This window comes from Piliocolobus tephrosceles, chromosome 1 (genome assembly GCF_002776525.5).
Source record: "Piliocolobus tephrosceles isolate RC106 chromosome 1, ASM277652v3, whole genome shotgun sequence".
NCBI lineage: Eukaryota > Metazoa > Chordata > Mammalia > Primates > Cercopithecidae > Piliocolobus > Piliocolobus tephrosceles.
The window spans coordinates 199,252,035-199,275,877 of NC_045434.1; the positions used below are offsets into that span (position 1 = coordinate 199,252,035).

Consider the following 23,843-nt stretch of genomic DNA (forward strand, 5'->3'; position numbering starts at 1 on the left):
GTGCCAGGCTGGAGTGCAGTGGCCGGATCTCAGCTCACTGCAAGCTCCGCCTCCCGGGTTTCCGCCATTCTCCTGCCTCAGCCTCCCAAGTAGCTGGGACTACAGGCGCCCGCCACCTTGCCCGGCTAGTTTTTTGTATTTTTTAGTAGAGACGGGGTTTCACCGTGTTAGCCAGGATGGTCTCGATCTCCTGACCTCGTGATCCGCCCGTCTCGGCCTCCCAAAGTGCTGGGATTACAGGCTTGAGCCACCGCGCCTGGCCGGGTAGTTTCTAATCACTCAGGATAAGGCTGATACCTTGTTGCTCCACCATCCATTACAAATGGTTTCTACTTCATGGTCCGGGATTGCTGCCTGAGCTCTAGACATCGCAAGCACATTGTAGCCAGAAGAAAGGGGTGACAGAGGGTACCCTTGCATTCACCGTTTTTCTTTTGTTTCTTTTTTTGGGGGGGCAGTGTTTTGAGACAGGGTCTCACTCTGTTGCCCAGGTTGGAGTGCAGTGGCACGATCATGGCTCACTGTAGTGTCAACTTCCTGGGGTCAAACAGTCCTCCCACCTCAGCCTCCTGAGTAGCTGGAACTACAGGCACATGCCCCCATGCCCGGTTTTTTATTTTTTGCAGAAACAGAGTCTCACTATGTTGCCCAGGCTGGCCTTGAACTCCTAGGCTTAAGCAATCCTCCAGCCCCAACCTCCCAAAGTGCTGGGATTACAGCCGTGAGCCACCACACCCCAGCCCCTTTTTTTCTTAATTAAAAAAAAAAAATTGACTTTATTTTTTAGAGCAGTTTTAGGTTCACAGCAAAATTGGGCAGGAAGTTACATAGAGTTCCCATATACACACAGCCTCCCCGTCTGTCAGCAGCTCTTACCAGAGTGGTACATTTGTTTCAGTCAATGACCATACATTGACACATCATCACCAAAAGTTCATAGTTTACATTAGGGTTCACTCTTAGTGTTGTACATTCTGTGGGATTGGACAAGTGTATAATTCCATGTAGCCACCATTATAGCATCATACAGAAATATTTCCCTGCTCTAAAAAGCTTCTGTGCTTTACCTGTTCCTCATCCCTCCCCCAATCCCTGGCTACCACTGATCTTCTTACTGTCTCTGTAGTTTTGATTTTTCCAGAATATCATATAGTTGAAATCACGTAGTAGCCTTTTCTTTTTTTTACTTGAGACAGAGTCTCACATTGTCACTCAGGCTGGAGTGCAGGGGTGCGATCTCGGCTCACTGCAACCTTCGCCTCCTGGGTTCAAGCAATTCTCCTGCATCAGCCTCCCGAGTAGCCGGGATTACAGGTACCCACCACCACGCATGGCTAATTTTTAGTAGAGATGGGGGTTTCAGCATCTTGGCCAGGCTGGTCTTGAACTCCTGACCTCGTGGATCCACCCACCTCAGCCTCCCAAAGTGCTGGGATTACAGGCGTGAGCCACCGCGCCCAGCCATAGCAGCCTTTTCAGATTGGCTTCTTTCACTTAGTAATATGCACGTAACTTTCCTCTGCATCTTTTCATGGTTTGATAGCTCATTTCTTTTCAGTGCTGAATAATATTTCACTCTCTGGATGTATGACAGTTTCTTTATCCATTCACCTACTGAAGGACATCTTGGTTGTTTCCAGATTTTGGTAATTATGAATAAAGCTGACATAAACATCCGTGTGCAGGTGTGCATACATTTTCACCTCATTGAGAAAATATGATGGAGTATGATTGCTGAATCATTTGGCAAGAGTACGTTGAGTTAAAAAACTGTCAAACTGTCTTCCAAAGTGGCTGTACCATTTTGCATTCTCACCAACAGTGAGAGTTTCTGTTGCTCCACATCTTTCCCAGTATTTGTGTTTTGTTATTTTTTTGTTTTGTTTTGTTTTTGCATGTGTGTGTGTATGTGTTTAGATGGCTGGGCTGGAGTGCAGTGGCACTATCTCGGCTCACTGCAACCTCTGTCTCCCAGGTTCACGTGATTTTCCTGCCTTAGCCTCCCGGGTAGCTGGGACCACAGGGATATACCACCATGCCTGGCTAATTTTTGTATTTTTAGTAGAGACGGGGTTTCACCATCTTGGCCAGGCTAGTCTCTAACTCCTGACCTCAAGTGATCCATCCGCCTCAGCCTCCCAAAGTGCTGGGATTACAGGTGTGAGCCACCACGCCCGGCCTCCCTTGGCAGTATTTGGTGTTGTCAGTGTTTTGGATTTTGGCCATTCTAACAGGTGTGTAGTTCCTCCCTTCCTTTTATATTTTTTTATTTTTTTAAAGCTACTTTATTGAGGTAGGATTGACATGTAAAAAGTTGTACATAGTCAGTGTATACAACTTGATGAGTTTGGGGGTTATCTCCCTTCTTTGTAAGATACTTTTTGGAAGTTAACAAATAAAATATTATATTCCATGGCCAGGACTTAGTCCCATGACCACAGTTAGCTGCCAGGTAGGAAATGTAGTCTTTATTCTGGGTGGCCAAGTGGCCATCTGAAAAGTCAGGTTTCTTGTGGAGGAAGAAGAGAGAATGGACACTGGGAGCCACCCAGTGATCTCTGCCACATTACAGGGAAGGGAAATCTCAAACTTGCTTAAAGGAACTTCGTTGGGTGGGTTCAGGGATATTTTATGGAATTTCACCAAAGACATGATGTGTGGAGGTTGCCTCTGAAGAGGCAGCATCTGGAAAGTTGCCAGAAACCAGCACCGTTCTTCCTCTTCTGCCTTGCTGTGGCGGTATGTGGCTTGTTCACTTCTTTCTACACATCTGCTCCATTCTTTTCTCTCTGCATGTGGCAGGAAGGACATTCCAGCTTTAGCATTTCAGTCAGTTAACTAGCTTTCCAGAGCCCAATTCCAAAGTCCTTGGAGAGAGACTCTGATTGGTCCAGCTTGGATCAGGTGGGAGAGAGAATCTGATTGGTTTAGCTTGAATCAGGTGTCTGTTGAGTCTGGCTAGAACAAACAAGGCTGCAGGGGTCTACCTCCAGAGGAAAGGAGGGCAGTTTTCAGAAAATGGGTGTCATGGGATGGGAAGACTCCTTAAAATGTATCTAGAGCGGAACATATTCCTCTCGGGTCCATGTCCCAGGACTTTGCAAACCGTCATTCATTTAGGTAAACATTTATTGAGCACCTTCTGTGTGCTAGGCACATGGATCTGCCCTCTAGGGATTTTGGAAATCTCTTTGGAAATTGTTCATATTTTTTTTTTTTTTTTGAGATGAAGTCTCACTCCCGTTGTGCAGACTGGAGTGCAGTGGTGCAATCTCAGCTCACTGTAACCTCCACCTCTCGGGGTTCAAGAGATTCTCCTTCCTCAGCCTCCCGAGTAGCTGGGATTACAGGTGTGCGCCACTGTGCCCGGCTAATTTTTGTATTTTTAGTAGAGACAGTGTTTTGCCATGTTGGCCAGGCTGGTCTTGAACTCCTGACCTCAGGTGATCTACCACCTTAGCCTCCCAAAGTGCTAGGATTACAGGCGTGAGCCACACTGTGCTGGCCCAGTTCTTCATATATTTAACCTGAATTATCTTTTAGAGCAAAATCATAGCTCTTTAAATTACTCATCTTTTAGCTTTCCAGGTTTCAAGATGGGGATCAAGGGATTTGGTAAACACATGCTTCTGTTTCCCCATCTGGATTTTGGGGAACCATAGAGATGGCCATGTTCTCTCCTCTTTTTTTTTTTTTTTTTCCTTTTTCTGTTGACCAGTTTAGAAAGAAATGTTCTCCCTTCCTTGTCTTTGTCCCTTTAGTAAGAAACATTTTGGTTGTTTTTTGTTGTTTGCTTTGTTTTTTGAGACAGGGTCTCCCTCTGTCACCCATGCTGGAGTGCAGTGGCATAATCAGGGTTCACTGCAGCTTTGACCTCCCCAGGCTCAGGTGATCCTCCCACCTCAGCCTCCCAAGTAGCTGGGACTATAGGCACATGCCACCACATGGAGATGGGGTTTTGCCAAGTTGTCCAGGCTGGTCTTGAAGTCCTTGGCTCAAGTGATCCTCCTGTTTTGGCCTCCCCAAGTGCTGGAATTACAGGTGCACACCACCATACCCAGCTAATTTATTTGTTTATTTTTTCTTTTCAGTAGAGACAAGGTCTCACTATATTGCCTAGGCTGGTCTTGAACTCCTGCTCTCAAGTGATCTTCTTGCCTCGGCCTCCCAAAGTGCTGGGATTATAGGCATGAGCCACCATGCCCAGCCTCACATTTTAACCAACTCAAATATGTTGCCCTCTCCTTAATCTACCTGATTCTTTTGTTTTCTTTCTTCAGCCCTGGGATGGGCCTCCACGGGTCTCAAATATGAAAGTGTCTCAAGTTCACACCTGAGGAGGAGAATGTTAGGTTTCTGGCCCCTGTAGGAAAAGAACCCAGAACTTGGCAGACCTTTCTAGCATCAGCAGCAGCTGATGATAATGATCACCGGTGCTGTTCATTGAGGACATACTCCATGTCCAGCACCAAGCTAAATCCTATATGTGCATCCTCTCATACATAGAGCCCTCATACCAACCCTGAGAGGTAGGCATCGATTTCCCCATTTTACACATAGCTAATCAGGAAGCTCAGAAAGAATAGACAACTTGTACCTGGGCACGGTGGCCCATGTCTGTAATTCCAGCACTTTGGGAGGCCGAGACAGATGGATCACTTGAGGTCAGGAGTTTGAGACCAGCCTGGCCAACCCAATGAAACCCCGTCTGTACTAAAAATACAAAAAATTAGCCAGGTGGCGGGCGCCTGTAATCCCAGCTACTCAGGAGGCTGAGGCAGGAGAACTGCTTGAACCTGGGAGGCAGAGGTTGCAGTGAGCCAAGATTGTGCCACTGCACTCCAGCCTGAGCAACAAGAGCAAAACTTTGTCTCAAAAAAAAAAAAAAAAAAGAATAGGCAACATGTTCAAGGTCACATAGCCCCCAAGTAGTGGAGCTGAGCTTCAAAACTAGACCCCCCCTTACTCCAGAGGCTTCCCACGTGCCACAGGCCTTTGAGAACACTCCACATTGCCTCTGAGGTCTGCCCCATGCATGTCCTCCTGTGGGTATCATTTTGCATCTTTGGCGGTACCATTTCGAATGTGTTTACTAACTCTTGTCATGTAACTCTGGAAATCAGACTCTGATCCCATTTTATTTTTGTCATTGGAAAGAACAGCTGGGCTGGGGTCAGGGTGGGGCTGTGGTACATGGATGGAGCACTGTTCTGTTGCACCTGGGAAGTCCAGCTCTGCGGCTTCCCCACCATGTGACTCTGGGTAAGGGCCTCCCCTCTCTTGGCTTCAGTTTTCTCATCTATGGGCCCTTTCCAGCTCTGACATTCTGTGCTTTCCAAGTTAACTGTGCATTTCACAAAGATTTCATGAGGTTGTCAACTTCCACCCCCACTGAAAGAGGGAGTGTGTCTAGGAAGTTGCTCATCTAGGCTGAGCCTGCCTGGGACATGTGAGACTTGCTTCTTGTCATCACATCTCTGGCCTTTCCCACATTCTGATGTTTGTTCTGCAGTCTCTGGGCTTTGTGGTTATCTGGTGTTGTCTCTCCAGTTCTCCTCAGTGGGGCTGAAGTGTGCTCCCTCCACCCTCTGCCATCTCCCCAGATCCAGGTAACTGAATGCCTCCAACCCCTCTCTGCTCACCCATAGCATCCTGGCCTCTTCCTCCTTGTCCTGACATAGCTGTTTATTGAGCCTGGGGTTTGGTGAACAAGTGTCCCCTGCTTTTATCTTAAAGGAAGATAGAGATGTCTGTGTTCTCCCCTCTGGCCTTTTGCTCAACATTTTGTACGTATTTACAAATCATTCATCTGCTCAGCAACTCCACAAGTCCCCTAGTATCATCCCCATTTTGTAGACAAGGCACTCAAGGCTAAGAGAAGTTAACAAATTTGTCTAACGGACACACCAGCTAGCGCCAGAGGCAAGATTCAAACCCAGGCCTGGCACACCCTGTCATGCCACATGACTTTGACTCACTACATTTACGTTGCATTGGATTCAGGGAGAAAAGTCTGTGGTCTTCTTGGAGTGGTGTGACTGGTCTCTGGTTTCTGTGTGTTTTTTTATGTTTGGTGGGTAAATAGGAAGACCCTAGAGAGAAGTTCCAGAGGACAGCAAAACTCAATGTATTTGTTTGGGGGTGTGGGGGTTGGGAATCACAGAGACAGGGTTCCTGAAGGAAGCACCTTCTTCCAGCTCGGCATCCCTGAACCTCTATCCACATTTGCTTCTAGATCTTGGAAGGAGACCAAGCCATCCTGCAGAGAATAAAGAAGGCTGTGCGGGCAATCCACAGCTCCGGCCTTGGTAAGTGAGCCTGCTGGGTGCCCCGCCTGGTCAGGAAACTCCTCTCCCAGCCCTAGCCTGGAGCTAACTCCAAGCTCCCGTCCGTACCTCCACAGGTCATGTGGAGAATGAAGAGCAGTACCGAGAGGCCGTGGAATCCTTAGGCAACAGCCACCTGTCCCAGAACAGCCATGAGCTGTCCACAGGCTTCTTGAACTTGGCCGTGTTCACCCGCGAGGTTGCTGCACTCTTCAAGAACCTGGTAAGGCCCCTGTCTCTTCCTTGCCCAGCCCTCAGCCGGACTCAGGGTAAATCTCGTGGTCTTAAGAACCTGACTGGGAAAGAGTCCGTTTCCTTCCTTCTCCCGATTTGCCCTTGACCTCTGATCCATGATCTGAGGTCCCTTTTCAGCCCTGACCCTTCTTTTGGATAATCTTCCTTTCTCTCTGGCTTCTTACCCAACTAACTCTTCTCTCTCTGTTCTCCTCCTTCTCTTCACCCAGGAGCAGAGGAGGGTCTTACAGCAGGGAAGAGCCCCATGCAAGGGAGAGTTCCCTGGAGGAGCTTTGGGATAAAGGAGAGAAAGGCTCGGGGGGGTCCTACCTTTATACCGCTGCTGCTGCTGCTGCCATCGCCTTCTCCTCTCCTCAGTCCCTCTTTATCCTCTGCTTTCCCAATCACATCTGCTTCGTACTCAAATCCCAGGACCTGTCCCTGCCCCACAAGCCTCTCAGCCCCTGCACATGGCCTAGTGGCCTCAGGTTGCTTCCTGATGGCCTCCTTGGTGACTGCCTCCTCTCTGGTCCTTCAAGTCCTCGCCTCAAGGCCACCCTGTGATAGCAGCTCTTCCCATGTGCAGGCACAGTTCTCACTACTTCACATGTTCACTCATTCAATCCAGGGTGCACAGCTCTGTGGGGCTTGTGTGACTGTTGTCTCCACCTTACAGGCTAGGAAACTAGGACCTCCAGGTTAAGCAGCTTGCCCGAGGTCACACGGTTTGGTCTGAACCCAGGTTGTCTGACTTCAGAGTCCAAGCATAAGCCTGGCTGCACTGCCTCCCAGGAAAGCCTCTTGTCTCCCTCCAGGCTATGGCTATGGCCAGCTCTTGTGGCTCCAGTCCTACCCAGCATCCTCCCTGGTTGACAGGGGCCACATCACCCTTGAGAGGCAGTGTGCTCAGTGGTTAAGCACCCAACCTTGGACTTAGACTCCATCTTGGAATCCCCACTCTGCTGCTTACTAAGTCAAGTCACTCAGTCTGCCCAAGCCTCAGATCTCTTATCTGTGAAACTGGGATAATAATGCTACCAACCTCACAGAGCGGTAATGAGGATTAAGCAAGTTAGTGCCTACTTTATGGTAAGCGCTCAGTAAATGTTGGCTAATATTATATTAATGGCAAAACAGCAATTACTTTTGCATCAACCTAATAAAATCTGTCATTGTTACAGGTCTTGGCATAGCTGTGCCTCGTACACTGTCCTGCATGTAAAAGCCTTTAACAATGTTTGAGGCCGGGTGCAACAGTTCACACCTTAATCCCAGCACTTTGGGAGCCTGAGATGTGTGGATCGCTTGAGTCCAGGAGCTCTAGACCAGCCTAGGCAATGTAGTGAGACCCTGTCTCTACAAAAAAGTATGAAAATTGCTGGGTGAGGTGGCTCACGCCTGTAATCCCAGCACTTTGGGAGGCCGAGGTGGGCGGATCACTTGAGGTCAGACATTCGAGACCAGCCGGGCCAACATGGTAAAACACTGTCCCTACTAAAATATACAAAAATTAGCTGGGCATGGTAGCAGGTGCCTGTAATCACAGCTACTCAGGAGGCTGAGGCAGGAGAATCACTTGAACCCGGGAGGTGGAGGTGGCAGTGAGTTGAGATCACACCACTGCACTCCAGCCTGGGTGACCGAGTGAGACTCCATCTCAAAAAAAAAAAAAAAATTAGCCAGGTGTGGTGGCGTACGCCTGTGGTCCCAGCTACCTGGGAGGCTGAAGTAGGAAGATCAGTTGAGCCTGGGGGAAGTTGAGGCTGTAGTGAGCATGATCACACCACTGTGCTCCAGTCTGGGTGATAGAGTGAGACCCTGTCTCAAAAAAAAAAAAAAGTATATGAGTTCAATTGAATTAGTGTCCTTCTTTGTCTTCACCTCTTCTCTCCGTGTTTCAGTCAAACTAGTGTTTCCTGGGGGTCTGCTGTCTGGTGGGCATTGTACCAGGGGTTGATGATGCAGGAAAGTGTCAGACTGCCTCAGAGAGCCACAGTCTAGTGGGGGAGAGGAGAACTAGGGTATGGACTAGTATCAAGAAATACCAGCAGCATGGTACAAACTCAAGGACCCAGCAGCTGGTGTCAGAGGCCTAGTGTTGCCATGGTTCAGAAAAGGGGAGATCAGGCAGGAGGAGTAGCCAGGAGAGGCTTCCTGGAGGAGAAGTCAAGACCCAAGCTGTATCTTGGAAGCTGGTTGAAATATTAGGCCTCTTTAGGTTGTGAAATTACAGAAACCCAACTCAAACTAGGTTACATTTTAAAAAGTGAATTCATTAGCCCCTGTAATGGGAAGTCCAGGGGTGCAGCCGGCTTTCCTTTTAAGATAGTTTCTCTGTCTCTGCTCAGTGGGCAGGATAGCCCAGCAGGCCCAGATGCCCATCTTACCAGAATAAAGACGGCCTTTCTCCCATGACTTAGGCAGAAAAATCCCAGAGAGGATTGTGATTGGCTGGCTTGGGTTGCGTGCCTGTTCCCTATCCAGTCCCTCTATCCTGGGGCTAGGGTGCCCTGCTCAGATCTGACTTCTGCGTTTACCCCATCTGACCACAGAGGAGGAGTTCCCAACAGGAAAGGGGGTTCTATGACCATTAGTAAGGGAGGCTCTGAAGCGTTAGCCAGCCCAGAACAACAGATGTGCTCTACTGGTCAACTCGAGAGAGTCAGAGAGGAGAAGGGAGGCTGCTCTTGGAGAGGAACACGGGAGAGATTGACCATGGAATGCTGCTGGAGCAGTGCAGCAATGAGGCTGGAGCCATCAGGGGAGGGGTTCTCTCCGACATGCCTCAGCCTCCCCTCCTGCCCCCTTTCACACAGGAAGCCTGGTGGGCAGCAGGTCAGCTATCCTAAGCTGACCCCAGAGCCGGGTCCTCTAGTCCTCCCCAGGCTCAGCATTCCTGCCATGACGGCCCTCCTCACTTGGCTATCATCTCTTTGATGACATCTCTTCCTCTCCCCTCCTTCCCTTCCCCGCTTCTCTCTTTGCCAAGTGATGCTTCACCATAGCCCGCATCCCTAGGGGCTGGATGCCGGTCACCTGAGGTGGGAATGGGCGTCTCTGTTTTTTCCAGATTCAGAACCTGAACAACATTGTCTCTTTCCCCCTGGACAGTCTGATGAAGGGACAGCTGAGGGACGGTCGACAGGTGAGTCTCCATGCTGGGAGTGGTGTTGGGACAGAGTGAAAGAGGGGTAGGCAGGAGACTGTCGGGGGGCAGGGCTGGACTGAGGGTGGAGGCCAAGTGAAGGGGCTGTCTTAGCGGGAGTGCTGAGCCTGGGGAGATCTGCAGGACCTGGCTCGGGTTAGCCTAGGATGGCTGACCTGCTGTCTGCCAGGCCCCTTGTGTGAAACATGTCATGTAAATCTTACAACCATACTATGAGGTAGGCTTTGTGGGTATGCTCATCCCCATTTTGCAGTTGAAATTCGAGGCCTAGGGAGTTAGGTAACCTGCTGATGGTTTACATAGCTAGGAAGTAGAGAGCCCATGTGGGAATCTAGGGATCCTGAATCCCATACTCTGTTCTCTCTGTGCCTGGCAGCCCTTGGCTGGATGCAGAGTGGAGCTCAAAGAAGGTGACAGAATAATCTCCCTGGGCAGTCTGCCCCAGACGGCCCAGGGGAGGAGCCATGCTCCCCCAAGAGGGTTCCCTCCCTGCCCTAGGCTGCCAGCCTGGCACCAGTCTGCTAACCACACAAACCAGACAGGCAGCTTTTTCACCTTGGGAGTCTCAGGGTTATTCAGAAGGGTGTGAGCAGCCTGGCTGGGTGAGGCTTAGGCAAGCTAGGTGGGGAGTAGCCAGGTCTCCCTGGCTTGCTGTGTGGCCTTGGGTAGACTTCTCAACCTTTCTGCGCATGTTCCTTGACCTGTACCCTTGCTCTGAGAGGATGATCTAGCACCAGGCAGGAGAAAATGCTCGGATAAAGTTAGGCGGGGGGAGTTTGGCCTTCATCCTCCTATCCTCATGGTCATGACTGATCTCTCTTCTGAGCAAGAGGACTCAGGGTAGAGCCCAAAGATCTCTCCATACCTCAAGCCAGGGCCCACCAAACCTGACTGATTCTTGGCATCTCTGGGGAGGAGAAGGTCTGCTGGGAGGAGGGCCTCAGCCCTGAGAAATGGGGTCAGCTGAGCCTGTCTGGTGGGGGCAGGTTTGCAGCAGGACTGTGGGGGCAGGGGCTGGTTAGAGATGGCTCTGAGCTGCTCAGGGGAGCACACTGGCATGTCCCCCTACAGGCAGTAGAGCATACTGTCTATTCCAGTGCTCCAGCTTCCCTTTGGGCAAATTGTCCTTTTTTAACCCACAGGATTCCAAAAAGCAGCTGGAGAAGGCATGGAAGGACTATGAAACCAAAATGTAAGTGGCCACAGCCAGGGTGGTTTGTCCAGGAGAGGAGCGGTTACACTGCAGCAGGGGGCTGGATAGGGAAGAACCTAAATGCTGCTGAGACATGTCATCTGGAAGTGGGTGGCATCTGGCTCTGTAGAGACATTTACAGGGGATTGTTTATACCCAGACCTGACTGGATTCTGGGGACTGGGCCACGAGACCACCAAAGGAGCTATTGTGAAGGGACCTCAGGATGCTGCTCTCAGAGTCCCATCTGCTCAGTGGTGCCAGACATGGGCAGGGATGGAGAGGAGCTAGAACTGACCGAACACCTCTGCGTGCTGGCCATGTAGTCCTCACAGTCACCCAGTCATGTGAGAGAGAGGTATTAGTATCACAGTTACCACAGGAGGACTCAGAGAGGTTAAGTCACTTGCCAAGGCCCCACAGCTTGGCAGAGGCAGAACTGGGGTTTATACCCCTTGCCCCTCATTCCTCAATGCCAGGTGGTATATCTAGAGGAGCAAATGGAGTTGATGTCACACTCAGGCTTCCTGTGTCCTGTGCACACCACACGATACTCCAGATCTCTCACCAGCTACTGGGACATCATAGGGAAAGAAGGAGCCTCAGGCAACCAGTGGCCAATTCCTCCTGGGCAGAGACTCCTTGGGCTCTGTCTTCTGAGGAGTCTGTCCAGATCCCAGCCCTCACTCTCTGCCCAGCCAGGCCCATACTGTGGAGCATTGTTTGTACTTTTTTGTAAAATTTTGTTTTCTTTTGCATTTTGCCAAAGCAATTTATGCTTATTATGAATAATTCAGAAGATATGGAGAAGTAAAAGAAGAAAAAAAATTAATTATCTTTAGCAGAGGATTAGGGTCATGGCAGGGGGATAATACTCTTCTGTTGTTTGATTTTTTTTTTTTTTTTTACAAGGTCGGGGTAACATTGCAATTTTCATGATTGAAAAAAAAAAAAGCCAGATGGGGAGAAACTACCCAAAAACAGGAGAATTCTTCATTTTCAAGCCTAAAGTATTAACATTTTAACATTTATTTTTCTTTTTTTTTTTTTTTTTTTTTGAGACAGAGTCTCACTCTGTTGCCCAGGCTGGAGTGCAGTGGCCGGATCTCAGCTCACTGCAAGCTCTGCCTCCATTCTCCTGCCTCAGCCTCCCGAGTAGCTGGGACTACAGGCACCCACCACCTCGCCCGGCTAGTTTTTTGTACTTTTTAGTAGAGACAGGGTTTCACCGTGTTAGCCAGGATGGTCTCGATCTCCTGACCTCGTGATCCGCCTGTCTCGGCCTCCCAAAGTGCTGGGATTACAGGCTTGAACCACCGCGCCTGGCTAACATTTTACCATTTATTTTTCTATGTACAAAGAAATGTTTTTATAAAAATGAGATCATAACAATGTACTATTTTGTAATCTGCTTTTTTCATTCAAAAATACATTGTAACCATCTTCGTATACCATTACATATTCTTCCACAACATCAAACAGGTGGGCCAAAACATGCATAAGCCATCATGTATTTAATCTGTTCCTGTTACTGGAGAAGCATCCTTGGATTTAAATATTTGCCCCTACTCATAATTATTTCTGCAGGATCAATTTCAAGAAGTAGATCCTGGAGCTTTTTATTGTTCCCTCAGCTCCCAGAGCCATGGCACTGCTCCAGGTCTGAAGGAAGGCCACATCTTGTCCCTACACAAGCATCTCCAACCCCAGCTGTGGGCATAGATCCTGTGATGAAGGGTGTAGGCACTGTGTGGCCATCCCTGTGGGGCCCCATCCCTGCCTGTGACGGGGCACGGCCATCTGCTGTCACTGGAGGTCCAGGGATGGGTAGTGAGGGCACAGGCTGACCTTGTCTTTATGATTTGCTATGGGGCCACATGGCCCTCTTCTTCCTGAGTTACCTTTACTAAGCCCTTAGACTTTCGGGGATCATCTACCAGATGGAAATAATAAGCTCTACTCTGCTGACCTTCCCGAAGCAGGTCTGCTTTTCCTAGGTTTCTATATTCAGCCTTCCTGTAGGATTTCATTTACAGGCCAGGCTCCATTTAGTTGATGGGAAAGGGGGCTTGGCTGAGGTTATTCGGTGAGTTATAGACAGGACCTGGACTGGAACCCAGGCCTTCTGAGTCTAGTGCTATTTCTGCCACGTGACCTCCTGGCTCCCACCATGGAGCCACATAGTTTGAGCTAACGTCTTGGCACGGGTGACTGTACATTCCTTTTCCATACGGGCTCCAGGTGTAGCCAGATATGCGTGAGCCATAAGTTGCTATGTAATTCCATCACATTCTTGCCAAACAAGTCTGAGCAGCAGCTGGAAGGGCCCAGGGCCCTGATAGCATCTGTCAAATACCACTGGGAGCTTCACCCCTGGCTGTTCATATAGGAAGAGGATTCCACCTCCACGTGGGGCTGCTGAGAAAGGCATCCTGGGCCCTGTGCAGAGGCCAAGTTTATCTAGGCAGTTCCGTGTACATGTCTGTTTCCTCATCTATAAAATAGGGACAGTAATACCTTGCAGGGTGATGAATGTGGTGATGAATAAGCATAGTGCATATAAAGCACTCAGCACTTCAGTTCAGCAAGTATTTATTGACCACCTCTGAGCCAGAACTAGGACCAGAATAACACAGGAAGAGACTGAGAGGCAGAAACCCACACATCTGCTGGTAGCATTTCCCCTGGCCAGCTTTTAATCTTGTGCAAGCCATTTTCCTTCTCTGGATCTCAGTTTCATCATCTGCAAAATGGTCCCTGTTCTGAGAGAGACTGTTATCTCTCAGAAAAGAAACAGTGTGACTATCAGCAGCTCTCAGGAATGAGGCAGGGAAGGAGGAATAGAACAAACCTGAGTCACAGTGTTGGTTGCCAGGGCTGCCCCTAAGGCTCAGGCACCAGCCAGTCCTGGGTTCAACTCCTGGCCCCACCACTTAACAACAGCTGTTTGACTTGGACAAGTGACTTACCTCACCACAGGTTCCTCTTCTATAAAATGGGATAATGATTCTGCCTTATGGGGCCATCATTTTAGCATGTGAAGGGCCTAGCAGAGTGCCTGGGCCTAAAAATTATAATTAGGAGCCTGTAATCCTAGCACTTTGGGAGGCCAAGACAGGAGGATCACTTGGGCTCAGGAGTTCAAAACCAGCCTGGGCAACATAGTGAGACCTTGCCTCTATTTAAAAAATTAGCAATAATAATACCTATATAACAATTGTATATAATACATATATATATATAATTAGAAGCCACATGTGGTGGCTAATGCCTGTAATCTAAGCTACTTGGGAGGCTGAGGCAGAGGATTGCTTGAGGCCAGGAAATTTGAGACCAGCTTGGGAGACAGAGCTAGACCTTGTCTCTAAAAAAGAATAATAATAATTAGTAATAATAGCAGCTTCTACTTATTGAGAGTTTGCTTTGTGCCAGGCACTGGAGTAAGGTCTTTGCATCTATTACCAGATTTATTCTCCCTGGCAGGGAAAGCTGCTATTGTTATTCCCAATTTATAGGTAAGTAGTGAGGAATCCCCGCCCACAATCCCTGCCTTAGTGGGTGCCCCCTGGTTTGAAGGGCAAGAAGAGAGGCAGCTCAATAAATTAAAATACAAAGTGGTAATGCCATAATGATAGTATTAGCACAGAGATGGCAAAAAAAAAAAGTGTTTTTTTTGAATGGAGGGAAGGGTAGTCAGAAAAGGCATCACGGGTGACATGGCACCTAAGCGTGGCTCAAGGTTTCAAGGCTGGTGGGTGTGTGATTTGTTTTAAATACTTTCCTGCCTGTACCAGGAGTACCTGTACCCATCCCATGAATAACACTGGACTGTTGCTGTAGTTTCCTTCTGCAATGATCTCTTAGTAACTAGCATTTAAGTACTTTCACCGATTATTTCATTTCATTCCTTCTGTTGCAACTTCACTCATAAGAAAAAAATGTTTCTAACATTTGAAATGTTTAAAAAATGTTGGTGATCCTTTGAGGATAAGGAAGGAATAGGACTTGTTATTTTATAGGGGAAGAAAAGCACTCCCCAGTTATTAGGTCATCTCAGAATAACTATGTCAGACTTTGTAGGGAAAATCTCTATGAATTATCTTAGCTGAGGCTGAGGGACAGAACTTTGATAATTGACAAAGCCATTTTGTCAAAGCTGTGTACATTTTGTCAAAGCTGAAGTACACTGACAAAGTTGTGTACTTCACAGCTTATCTACACCGAGTTAAGTAGCACCGTCTTTTCATCTCTACTAGCATTCAAAAAATAAAATAAAGAAGAAAGTACCATATGCTGCAAAAAAATTATATAAAAGGGATCACCAGTATTTACCACTCTATCATCATTGCCATCATTAGAAACATCATAATCCAGGCCGGGCGCGGTGGCTCAAGCCTGTAATCCCAGCACTTTGGGAGGCCGAGACGGGCGGATCACGACGTCAGGAGATCGAGACCATCCTGGCTAACACGGTGAAACCCCGTCTCTACTAAAAAATACAAAAAAAACTAGCCGGGCGTGGTGGCGGGCGCCTGTAGTCCCAGCTACTCGGGAGGCTGAGGCAGGAGAATGGCGTGAACCTGGGAGGCGGAGCTTGCAGTGAGCTGAGATCCGGCCACTGCACTCCAGCCCGGGTGGCAGAGTGAGACTCCGTCTCAAAAAAAAAAAAAAAAAAAAGAAACATCATAATCCTACCATTCATTGAGGGCTTGCCATAGGCCAGGAACTATACTGTTTCCTATGCATTATATTATCCAAGGACTAGGTGTCATTACAGTGGTTCCCCCTTATCCTTGGGGGATATGTTCCGAAACCCCCAGTGGATGCTTGAAACTGAAGATGATACTGAACCTTATATTAGGTTGGTGCAAAAGTAATTCCGGCAGTGTATAGACCAGGGTTCCTCAGCCCCTGGGCCACGGACTGGTACTGGTCCAAGGCCTGTTAGGAACCTGGACTGAATAGCAGGAGGTGAGCATTGGCAGGCGAGCGAGCATTACTGCCTGAGCTCCGCCTCTTGTCAGATCAGCATGGCATTAGATTTTCATAGGAGCACGAACCCTATTGTGAGCTTCACATGCCAGGGATCTAGGTTGAATGCTGCTTATGAGAATCTAAGCCTGATGATCTGACCTGGAACAGTTTTTATCCCAAAACCACCTTCTCCCATCCTGCCATTTGTGGAAATATTGTCTTCCACGAAACCAGTTCCTGGTGCCAAAATGTTGGGGACTGCTGGACAGACAGTGTAAATACACTGGACAAAAGGATGATTCATGTTCCAGGATGGAGCAGAAGGATGCAGGATTTCACATGCTACTCATAACGATGCATAATGTAAAACTTATAAATTGGGCCGGGCATGGTGGCTCATGCCTGTAATTCCAGCACTTTGGGAGGCCAAGGTGGGCAGATCACCTGAGGTCAGGAGTTCGAGACCAGCCTGAAACACATGGCGAAACCCTGGCTCTACTAAAAATACAAAAATTAGCTGGGTATGGTGGTGGGTGCCTGTAATCCCAGCTACTTGGGAGGCTGAGGCAGGAGAATCGCTTGAACCTGGGAGGTGGAGGTTGCAGTGAGCTGAGATCGTGCCATGGCACTCCAGCCTGGGTGATGAGCAAAACTCCATCTCAAAAAAAACCAAAAGACAAAAAAAGTACGAAATGTTTATTTCTGGAATTTTCCATTTAATATTTTTGGACAGGGATTGACCATGAATAACTGAAACCATAGAAAGCAAAACTACAGAGAAGGGGGGACTACAGTATTATTCTCATTTTCCAAATGGGAAAACAATTTCAGAAAGTTTTATAAAGGTTAAGTGAAGGAGCTGCCATTCAAATCCAGAATCTACATTTCTAACTGCTGTACTATATTGTGGTTTGCTTTTTGTCCATTTACTCTGGAGCAGATATCTTTCCATGTCAGTATAGTCATGCCTCAGTATCCATGGGGGATTGGTTCCAGGACCCCCGCAGATACCAAAATCTGAGGATGCTAAAGCCCCTTAGTCAGCCGCCTATATTCTCAGGCTTTACACCCACAAATATGGAGGGCTGACTGCATGTACAGATATTCCTTCTTTTTTTTTTTTTTTTTTTTCTTGAGACAGGGTCTACTCTGTTGCCTAGGCTGGGTGGGGTGCAGTGGTTACAGATAAGAATCTCCATTTTCCAGATAAGGAGACTGAGGCTCAGAGGGGAGAAGACAGCTAGTAGCAGCAGAACTTGTATTAATCCCACTCTGTCTTTGTCTTCTCTGCTCAGGGCTGGCCCCCGCTTGACAGCAGAACTATTAAGCAAGCCCTCTCCTTTACATGGGATTCAGAGTCACATGCACCCAGCCCGAGATGTGGAAATACTCTGGCTGCGAGTGGTTAGTCTGCTGGGCATGGGATTTCCAGGAAACCATTTACACACAGATCCACCCATCCCCAAAGACGGAAAACAGCTAACCTCTGAGAGGGAAGGCCCCCGTTACTCTTAGCTACAAGGATGGGAAGCGCTTTCTGTCTCCACTTAAAAAAAGAGCACGGTGGGGCGTGGTGGCTCATGCCTGCAATTTCAGCACTTGTGGGAGGCTGAGGTGGATGGATCACTTGAGGCCTGAGTTCAAAGACTAGCCTGGCCAACATGGTGAAACCCCGTCTCTACTAAAAATACAAAAGTTAGCTGGGCATTGGCCAGGCACGGTGGCTCACGCCTGTAATCCCAGCACTTTGGGAGACTGAGGTGGGTGGATCACCTGAGGTCAGGAGATCGAGACCATCCTGGCTAACACGGTGAAACCCCATCTCTACTAAAAATACAAACAACTAGCCAGGCATGGTGACACCCATGTGTAGTCCCAACTACTCAGGCGGCTGAGACAGGAGAATCGCTTGAACCCGGGAGGCGGAGGTTGCAGTGAGCCAACATCGCACCACTGCACTCCAGCCTGGGCAACAGAGTGAGACTCTGTCTAAAAAAAAAAAAAAAAAGATTGGTGGGCATGGTGGTGGGCACCTGTAATCCCAGCTATTCAGGAGGCTGAGGCATGAGAATTGCTTGAACCTGGGAGGTGGAGGTTGCAGTAAGCTGAGATCGCGCCACTGCAGTCCAGCCTGGGCTTAGAAGAATGAAAGCACTTTGAAATAACTCAGAAACAGAAAGTCAAACACTGCATGTTCTCCTTTATAAGTAGGGGGTAAGCAACGGGTACATGTGGACAGACAGAGCAGAATAGTAGACATTGGAGGCTTCAAAAGGTGGGAGGGTAGGTGAGGGATGAAAAATTACCTATTGGGTACCATGTACACTATTTGGGTGATGGGTACTGTAAAAGCCCAGTGCATAATATATCCACGAAACAAAACTGCACTTGTACCCCCTAAATTTAATACAAATAAAAAAGATTGAAGGCACCTATGCTGTTAAATCCCTTCCAGGAAAATCAGAACTGTTTGCCCCAAATCTCACTTGGCCCTTCTTTGAGCCCTTCATCCCCCTGCATAAAAACCTTCAAATCCTTCCCATTACTCTTGGGATAAAGACCAAGAACATGGTGTGAATTAGACCCTGCTTGGTCTGGCACCTCTTCACCTCAGTGGGCACCAACCCTCTCCATCTTGGCACTGTTGCTCCTGCCTTGGGACCGTCATATGGTCCAGCTCTCTTGCCCAGCAGTAGCGTCCTCCAAGCTTCTCAGGCTTCAGATCCCAGCTCAGACATCAATGAAGCAGCCCCAACAAAGTTGGATCCCCATTTTCTCTCCCATAGTTCTCTGCGTGGCTGTGATTTGATTCATGTCTTTCTCCCCCACCACTCTGTGGATTCCCTAAACGGCCCCACCACACAGCTGGCACAGGAGGGCCTCCTGTACCATGTGGCCCCTTTGCTCATGCATCCCTGGCAGAAGAGGATGTAGGGGCTGGTGAGAGTTGTTCAGGCTTCTCTTTCCTTGGGGTCTAGGGCCAAGCTGGAGAAGGAACGCGATCGGGCTAGGGTGACAGGAGGGATCCCTGGGGAGGTGGCCCAGGACACGCAGAGAGAGCGGCGCATCTTCCAGCTGCACATGTGTGAGGTAAGGGGTGCTCTGGATGAGGGAGGGGGCGTGGGATGTGTCTTCCTGTCTGCCTCTCCAGGCGACCAGTCACAGGCTCAGCTCAGGTCCTGGCCACATGGCCCTGTGGGATGTCACCAAGGCCCAGTCGCAGCCAGGTGGATTAGTCTGGGATGGGGACTGCAGCCTCTCGTTCCCAGGATTCTGCTTCAGCTCACATGACACATCTTGCCCTGCCCTCCTCCTAGTATCTGCTCAAAGCTGGGGAGAGCCAGATGAAGCAAGGTCCCGACTTCCTTCAGAGCCTCATCAAGTTCTTCCACGCCCAGCACAAGTAGGTATCTCCCCACGTCCCTGCCACTAACCCTTCCAGTGTCACAGAACAAGGCCCCTCTCAGGGTGTGGAAGACCAGCAAGTCTCTTTGGAGGCCTGCATCTTGTTGGTGGAACTTTCATAGCTCCTCCTCATTGAGTGCTCACTGAATGCCAGGCACGAGTACTTTACAAATATCAATTCACTCAATCCCCCAACACTTCTGGGAGCAGGTACTATATTATCCCCATTTTATAGATGAGAAAACTGAGGCTCATTTTCCAAGATTACACTGCTAGTAAGTGGGATTTGCATCTAGTCAAGAGAGACTTGTCTATGGAGTGTCTGTTCTTGACCGTCAGACTACAATGCCCTGAGGTGCCCTGTGATCCTTACAGCAGCTTCTCCCACACTTCTGGCTTCATCTCTCATTTCCGTCTTTATCTGGACCCTTGTTTGGCCTCTGACACCTCTTAGCTTTTTCCAAGATGGCTGGAAGGCTGCCCAGAGCCTGTTCCCCTTCATCGAGAAGCTGGCGGCCTCAGTACATGCAGTAAGTTGGGTCTCACCCTTGGGCACGTGATCAAGCCCCCTGTCCTTCCAGGAAAGTCTGTGGGTGTGGAAGAGCTGGCTCCTGCCCACAGAGTGAGGCTGCTGCTCTGCTCTTCTGGGTCTGGGCTCTGTACCTGACACATTTGTTGGCTGGTGATGGGGTCCCTTCCTCTGTCCCACAGCTCCATCAAGCCCAGGAGGAGGAGCTACAGAAGCTGACCCAGCTCCGGGACTCCCTCCGAGGGACACTGCAGCTTGAGAGCAGAGAGGTCAGCCCCTGAACCATCCCAAAAGGAATGCCTTCCCCCAAGGCCCACCATGGGGGGAGGGAGAGAAGGAAGACCCACAGGGTCCCCTGGAAAAGTCTCCCTGAGTGAGCCCCCGCAGAATGGGGCTCTTTCCACTGAGATGCCCTGACGTCTCCTTTGCATGTCCGAGGGACAGGAACACCTGAGCCGGAAGAATTCAGGATGTGGCTACAGCATCCACCAGCACCAAGGCAACAAACAGTTTGGGACGGAGAAAGTGGGCTTTCTATACAAGAAAAGCGACGGGTAAGTGATTCAGAGCTTACATAATTTGCCCAATGTCGCACTGCAAGTAAATGACAGGGTTGGGGAAGCTGCCCAGAGGAACTGTTCTGATCATTTATGTAGACACTGAGGGTTGCAATGCAAACTCCTCAAATCCTGGGTTGTCCAGGACACCTGGGCACGTGAACTTCTGCTAAAGGTGATTGGTTGTTTTAAGTTAAAGAAGAATAGCAGTAGCTAACACTTATTGAACACTTACTATACCCTCATTCTTTTTTTTTTTTTGAGACGGAGTCTCCCTCTTTCACCCAGGCTGGAGTGCAGTGGCGTGATCTCGGCTCAGTGCAACCTCTGCCTCCCGGGTTCAAGCGATTCTCCTGCCTCTGCCTCCCGAGTAGCTGGGACGACAGGCGCCCACCACCACGCCCAGCTAATTTTTTATATTTTTAGTAGAGACAGGGTTTCACCGTGTTAGCCAGGATGGTCTCGATCTGCTGACCTCTTGATCTGCCCGCCTCAGCCTCCCAAAGTGTTGGGATTACTGGCGTGAGCCATTGCGCCCAGCCTATGACCTCATTCTTAACCTCTACAATATACTGAATATGCCTAGAAATGAAACTATTGGCTGTGCCTTGCTCCCTAGTGTAAAAAAAAAAAAAAAAAAAAAAAAATCAGTCTGTGGGCCAGGCACGGTGGCTCACACCTGTAATCCCAGCACTTTGGGAGGCCAAGGCAGGTGGATCACTTGAAGTCAGGAGTTCAAGACCAGCCTGGCCAACGTAGTGAAACCCCATCTCTGCTAAAAATACAAAAAATTAGCCAGGTGTGGTGGCGTGAGCCTGTAGTCCCAGCTGCTTGGGAGGCTGAGGCAGGAGAATCACTTGAACCCAGGAGGTGGAGGTTGCAATGAGCCGAGATCATGCCACTGTACTCCAGCCTGGGCAACAGAGCAAGACTCTGTCTCAAAAAAAACAAAACAAAACAAAACAAAAAAAAACACAAACAAAACAAAAACAAACTGCTGTGAAATGCAAAGGCCCCTGTGGGATATATTCATGTTTCTACCTACCAATCAGTTTAATCAGAGAAGAATAACCTTGAAGAAGAAACCAATGAATATTTACCTGTTACAGGAGAAGTGCTTAGTTTTGGATCATGGACTTGCTAATTTTATTTTTGGGGTATTAATATTGATCTTGCTTAGTTGAACCATAATTTGTTTGTTGTTGTCAAGAGCCTGTGCTTCTCAGACTAGGAGCTCCCTAATGATATAAGCTGTGTCTCCCCCATCAGACTAGAAGCTCTCAGAGAGCCAAAGTCACATCATCTCCTTAGAATAAGGATTCCCAGAGAGTGAGGCTGTGTTTCTCCATCAAACTGGGATCTTCCTAAGAGCAGAACTGTGTCTCCTCCATCAGAAGGGAGCCCCAGAGAGTCGGGGGTTGTGGGGAGGTGTAGGGTTAGGAGAAGAAAGAGGTAAAGGGATGTGGCTAGAGATCATACAGGTGGGGGCAAATCTCTGTTCTCTGACACCAGGGAATTAGGTGTGAGTCTTGGGTCACTGTCCTTCTATCCCTCTGGGCCTTAGAATTCGAAGAGTCTGGCAGAAAAGGAAGTGTGGAGTCAAGTATGGCTGCCTGACCATCTCACACAGCACGGTGAGGCCTAGAGGTGGTGGGTGTCTCAGAGCATGATGGACCCTCTTCTGGTGTTCTGAGCAAACAATGTCAAGCCCTCCCTCCAAGACTGACCCGCAAACCTAGGTCCAGGGAGCTGGAGACCCTTGTGGGAGGACAGATGGGACCCGAAGGCCCCAATCTAGTCTTAGTCTACATACCACATCCTTGAGGTGCTGCTGGGTGAAGAGAAACACAAATGGAACAGGATGATTATGCCCATTTAACAGAGTGGAAAATGGAGGCCTAAAGAGTGTGGAGGGCCAAAGGTAATGCATCCATCCTCCACCCCCAAATTCCCACAGATAAACCGGCCCCCAGTGAAGCTGACCCTGCTGACGTGCCAAGTGAGGCCAAACCCCGAGGAGAAAAAGTGCTTCGACCTGGTGACCCGTGAGTGGTCTCTGTGTCTCTCCCCTACAGCTGCCCAGGGCTTCTCTAAAACACCTCTCAGCTCCCAGGGGACTTCAGTGAGGGGTCTGTGTCCAGTTCCACACATGGTATTGAAGAGCTGCTACTAGAGGCATAAGAATCCTTAGGTCCAGGACACCCACATCACATTAAACATCAAAATGCACCCACTTTCCATAATAAATGGGACTATTTATGTAGAGCATATTTGAGTGGATTTGGGTCATCTGGGTTTTTTAATAATTTCTTTTTTTTTAAAAATTGTACCTTTTCCCCCCAAATACCCAGAGCTGAAAGAGATGAAATTATTGTTTCTTTACATTTTCCACTTTTCGTTCTTCGGAGCCTTTGGTGCAGGCTTTGTGTGAGAGCAGACACAGGCTGAGAAAGACCTAGATCTTGTCCTCAGGAAGCTCTCTGGCAGGGGTGTGGGGTGGGTACCCAGGACTGTAAGATGAGGGGCTGTCCAGAAGATGGGTGCAGATATAGCCCCATAGAAGATTAGGGAGCAGGAAGGCCTGCGCTGCTGTGGGGAATCAGGAAAGGCTCTTGGAGGAGAGAGTATTTGAATTTAGCCTTGAAGGACATGTAGAATGATGAGTTTGTGGGGTGGGGGCTTTTGAGGAGACAGGATTAGCATGATAAAAGGCATGGAAGCAGGAGAGTGGGTCCGGCCAGTTTGGCCAGAGTGGAGGGTTCATGTAGCAGAGTGAGAGATGAGGCCTGGAAATCCCTCTTGAAAGTTTGGACCTTATTTCCTGGCAATAGGGAGCCATGGGAGATCTTGGAGCAGGGCAGTAGGGCAGTGGTGTAGTTAGAGCAGAGACTTGGGCACAACAGTTGGGAGCTGGTACAGGCTGGAGAAAAGAGGAAATGGGAAGCAGGGAGACCAGACAGGTAGCCTGGTCGCCCTGGAGGAGACCAGGAGGGGCCCAGTGGGATGGTGACAGTTGGTTCAGAGGATGCCCTGCCTCTGACCTGGGTTCTCTGGGGTTCTATGCCCTGGGAGACCTCATCTGAGCCTGGAACCAGGGCTTCACGCAGAGAGAGCTTTGTTGGGATCCTACTTCGGAGGCCACTTCTGAGAAACTGCCCCTGCTGTTGGCCACTGTCATTCCGCTCCCTCCCCACTCCTAGCTTGAGAGTCTAACTTGGCAGGGACACATCTCCATGTGGCCCCAGCGGCTTTTGGCGGGGGCTCCCTGGGCTTCGGGAAGGCCAGCAGCATTTCTGTGGGCCAGAAGCCCCCTTCTCTCCCGACAGACAACCGGACCTACCACTTCCAGGCGGAGGACGAGCACGAGTGTGAAGCGTGAGTGCCCGGCCAGCCTTGTGGGTGGGGCTGGCGGCCCTATCTCTTCCCGCCTGACATCCCCGTCCCACCCCACTCAATCTCC

At 49.1% G+C, this 23,843-nt stretch overlaps 1 protein-coding gene across 2 annotated transcripts in view; it reads left to right on the forward strand.

Moving 5' to 3' along the window:
- The window catches only part of ASAP3 (ArfGAP with SH3 domain, ankyrin repeat and PH domain 3), a 54,810-nt gene that overhangs the window by 22,049 nt on the left and 8,918 nt on the right, over window positions 1-23,843 (forward strand). For both annotated transcript variants that reach the window (XM_023219694.1, XM_023219693.1), the window contains exons 2-13: window positions 6,236-6,308; window positions 6,404-6,549; window positions 9,631-9,705; window positions 10,869-10,918; window positions 18,871-18,982; window positions 19,210-19,295; window positions 19,752-19,827; window positions 20,009-20,095; window positions 20,271-20,380; window positions 21,948-22,017; window positions 22,341-22,428; window positions 23,710-23,758. In XM_023219694.1, coding sequence (XP_023075462.1) covers window positions 6,236-6,308; window positions 6,404-6,549; window positions 9,631-9,705; window positions 10,869-10,918; window positions 18,871-18,982; window positions 19,210-19,295; window positions 19,752-19,827; window positions 20,009-20,095; window positions 20,271-20,380; window positions 21,948-22,017; window positions 22,341-22,428; window positions 23,710-23,758 — 1,022 coding nt within the window. The remainder of the gene's footprint in view (window positions 1-6,235; window positions 6,309-6,403; window positions 6,550-9,630; window positions 9,706-10,868; window positions 10,919-18,870; window positions 18,983-19,209; window positions 19,296-19,751; window positions 19,828-20,008; window positions 20,096-20,270; window positions 20,381-21,947; window positions 22,018-22,340; window positions 22,429-23,709; window positions 23,759-23,843) is intronic.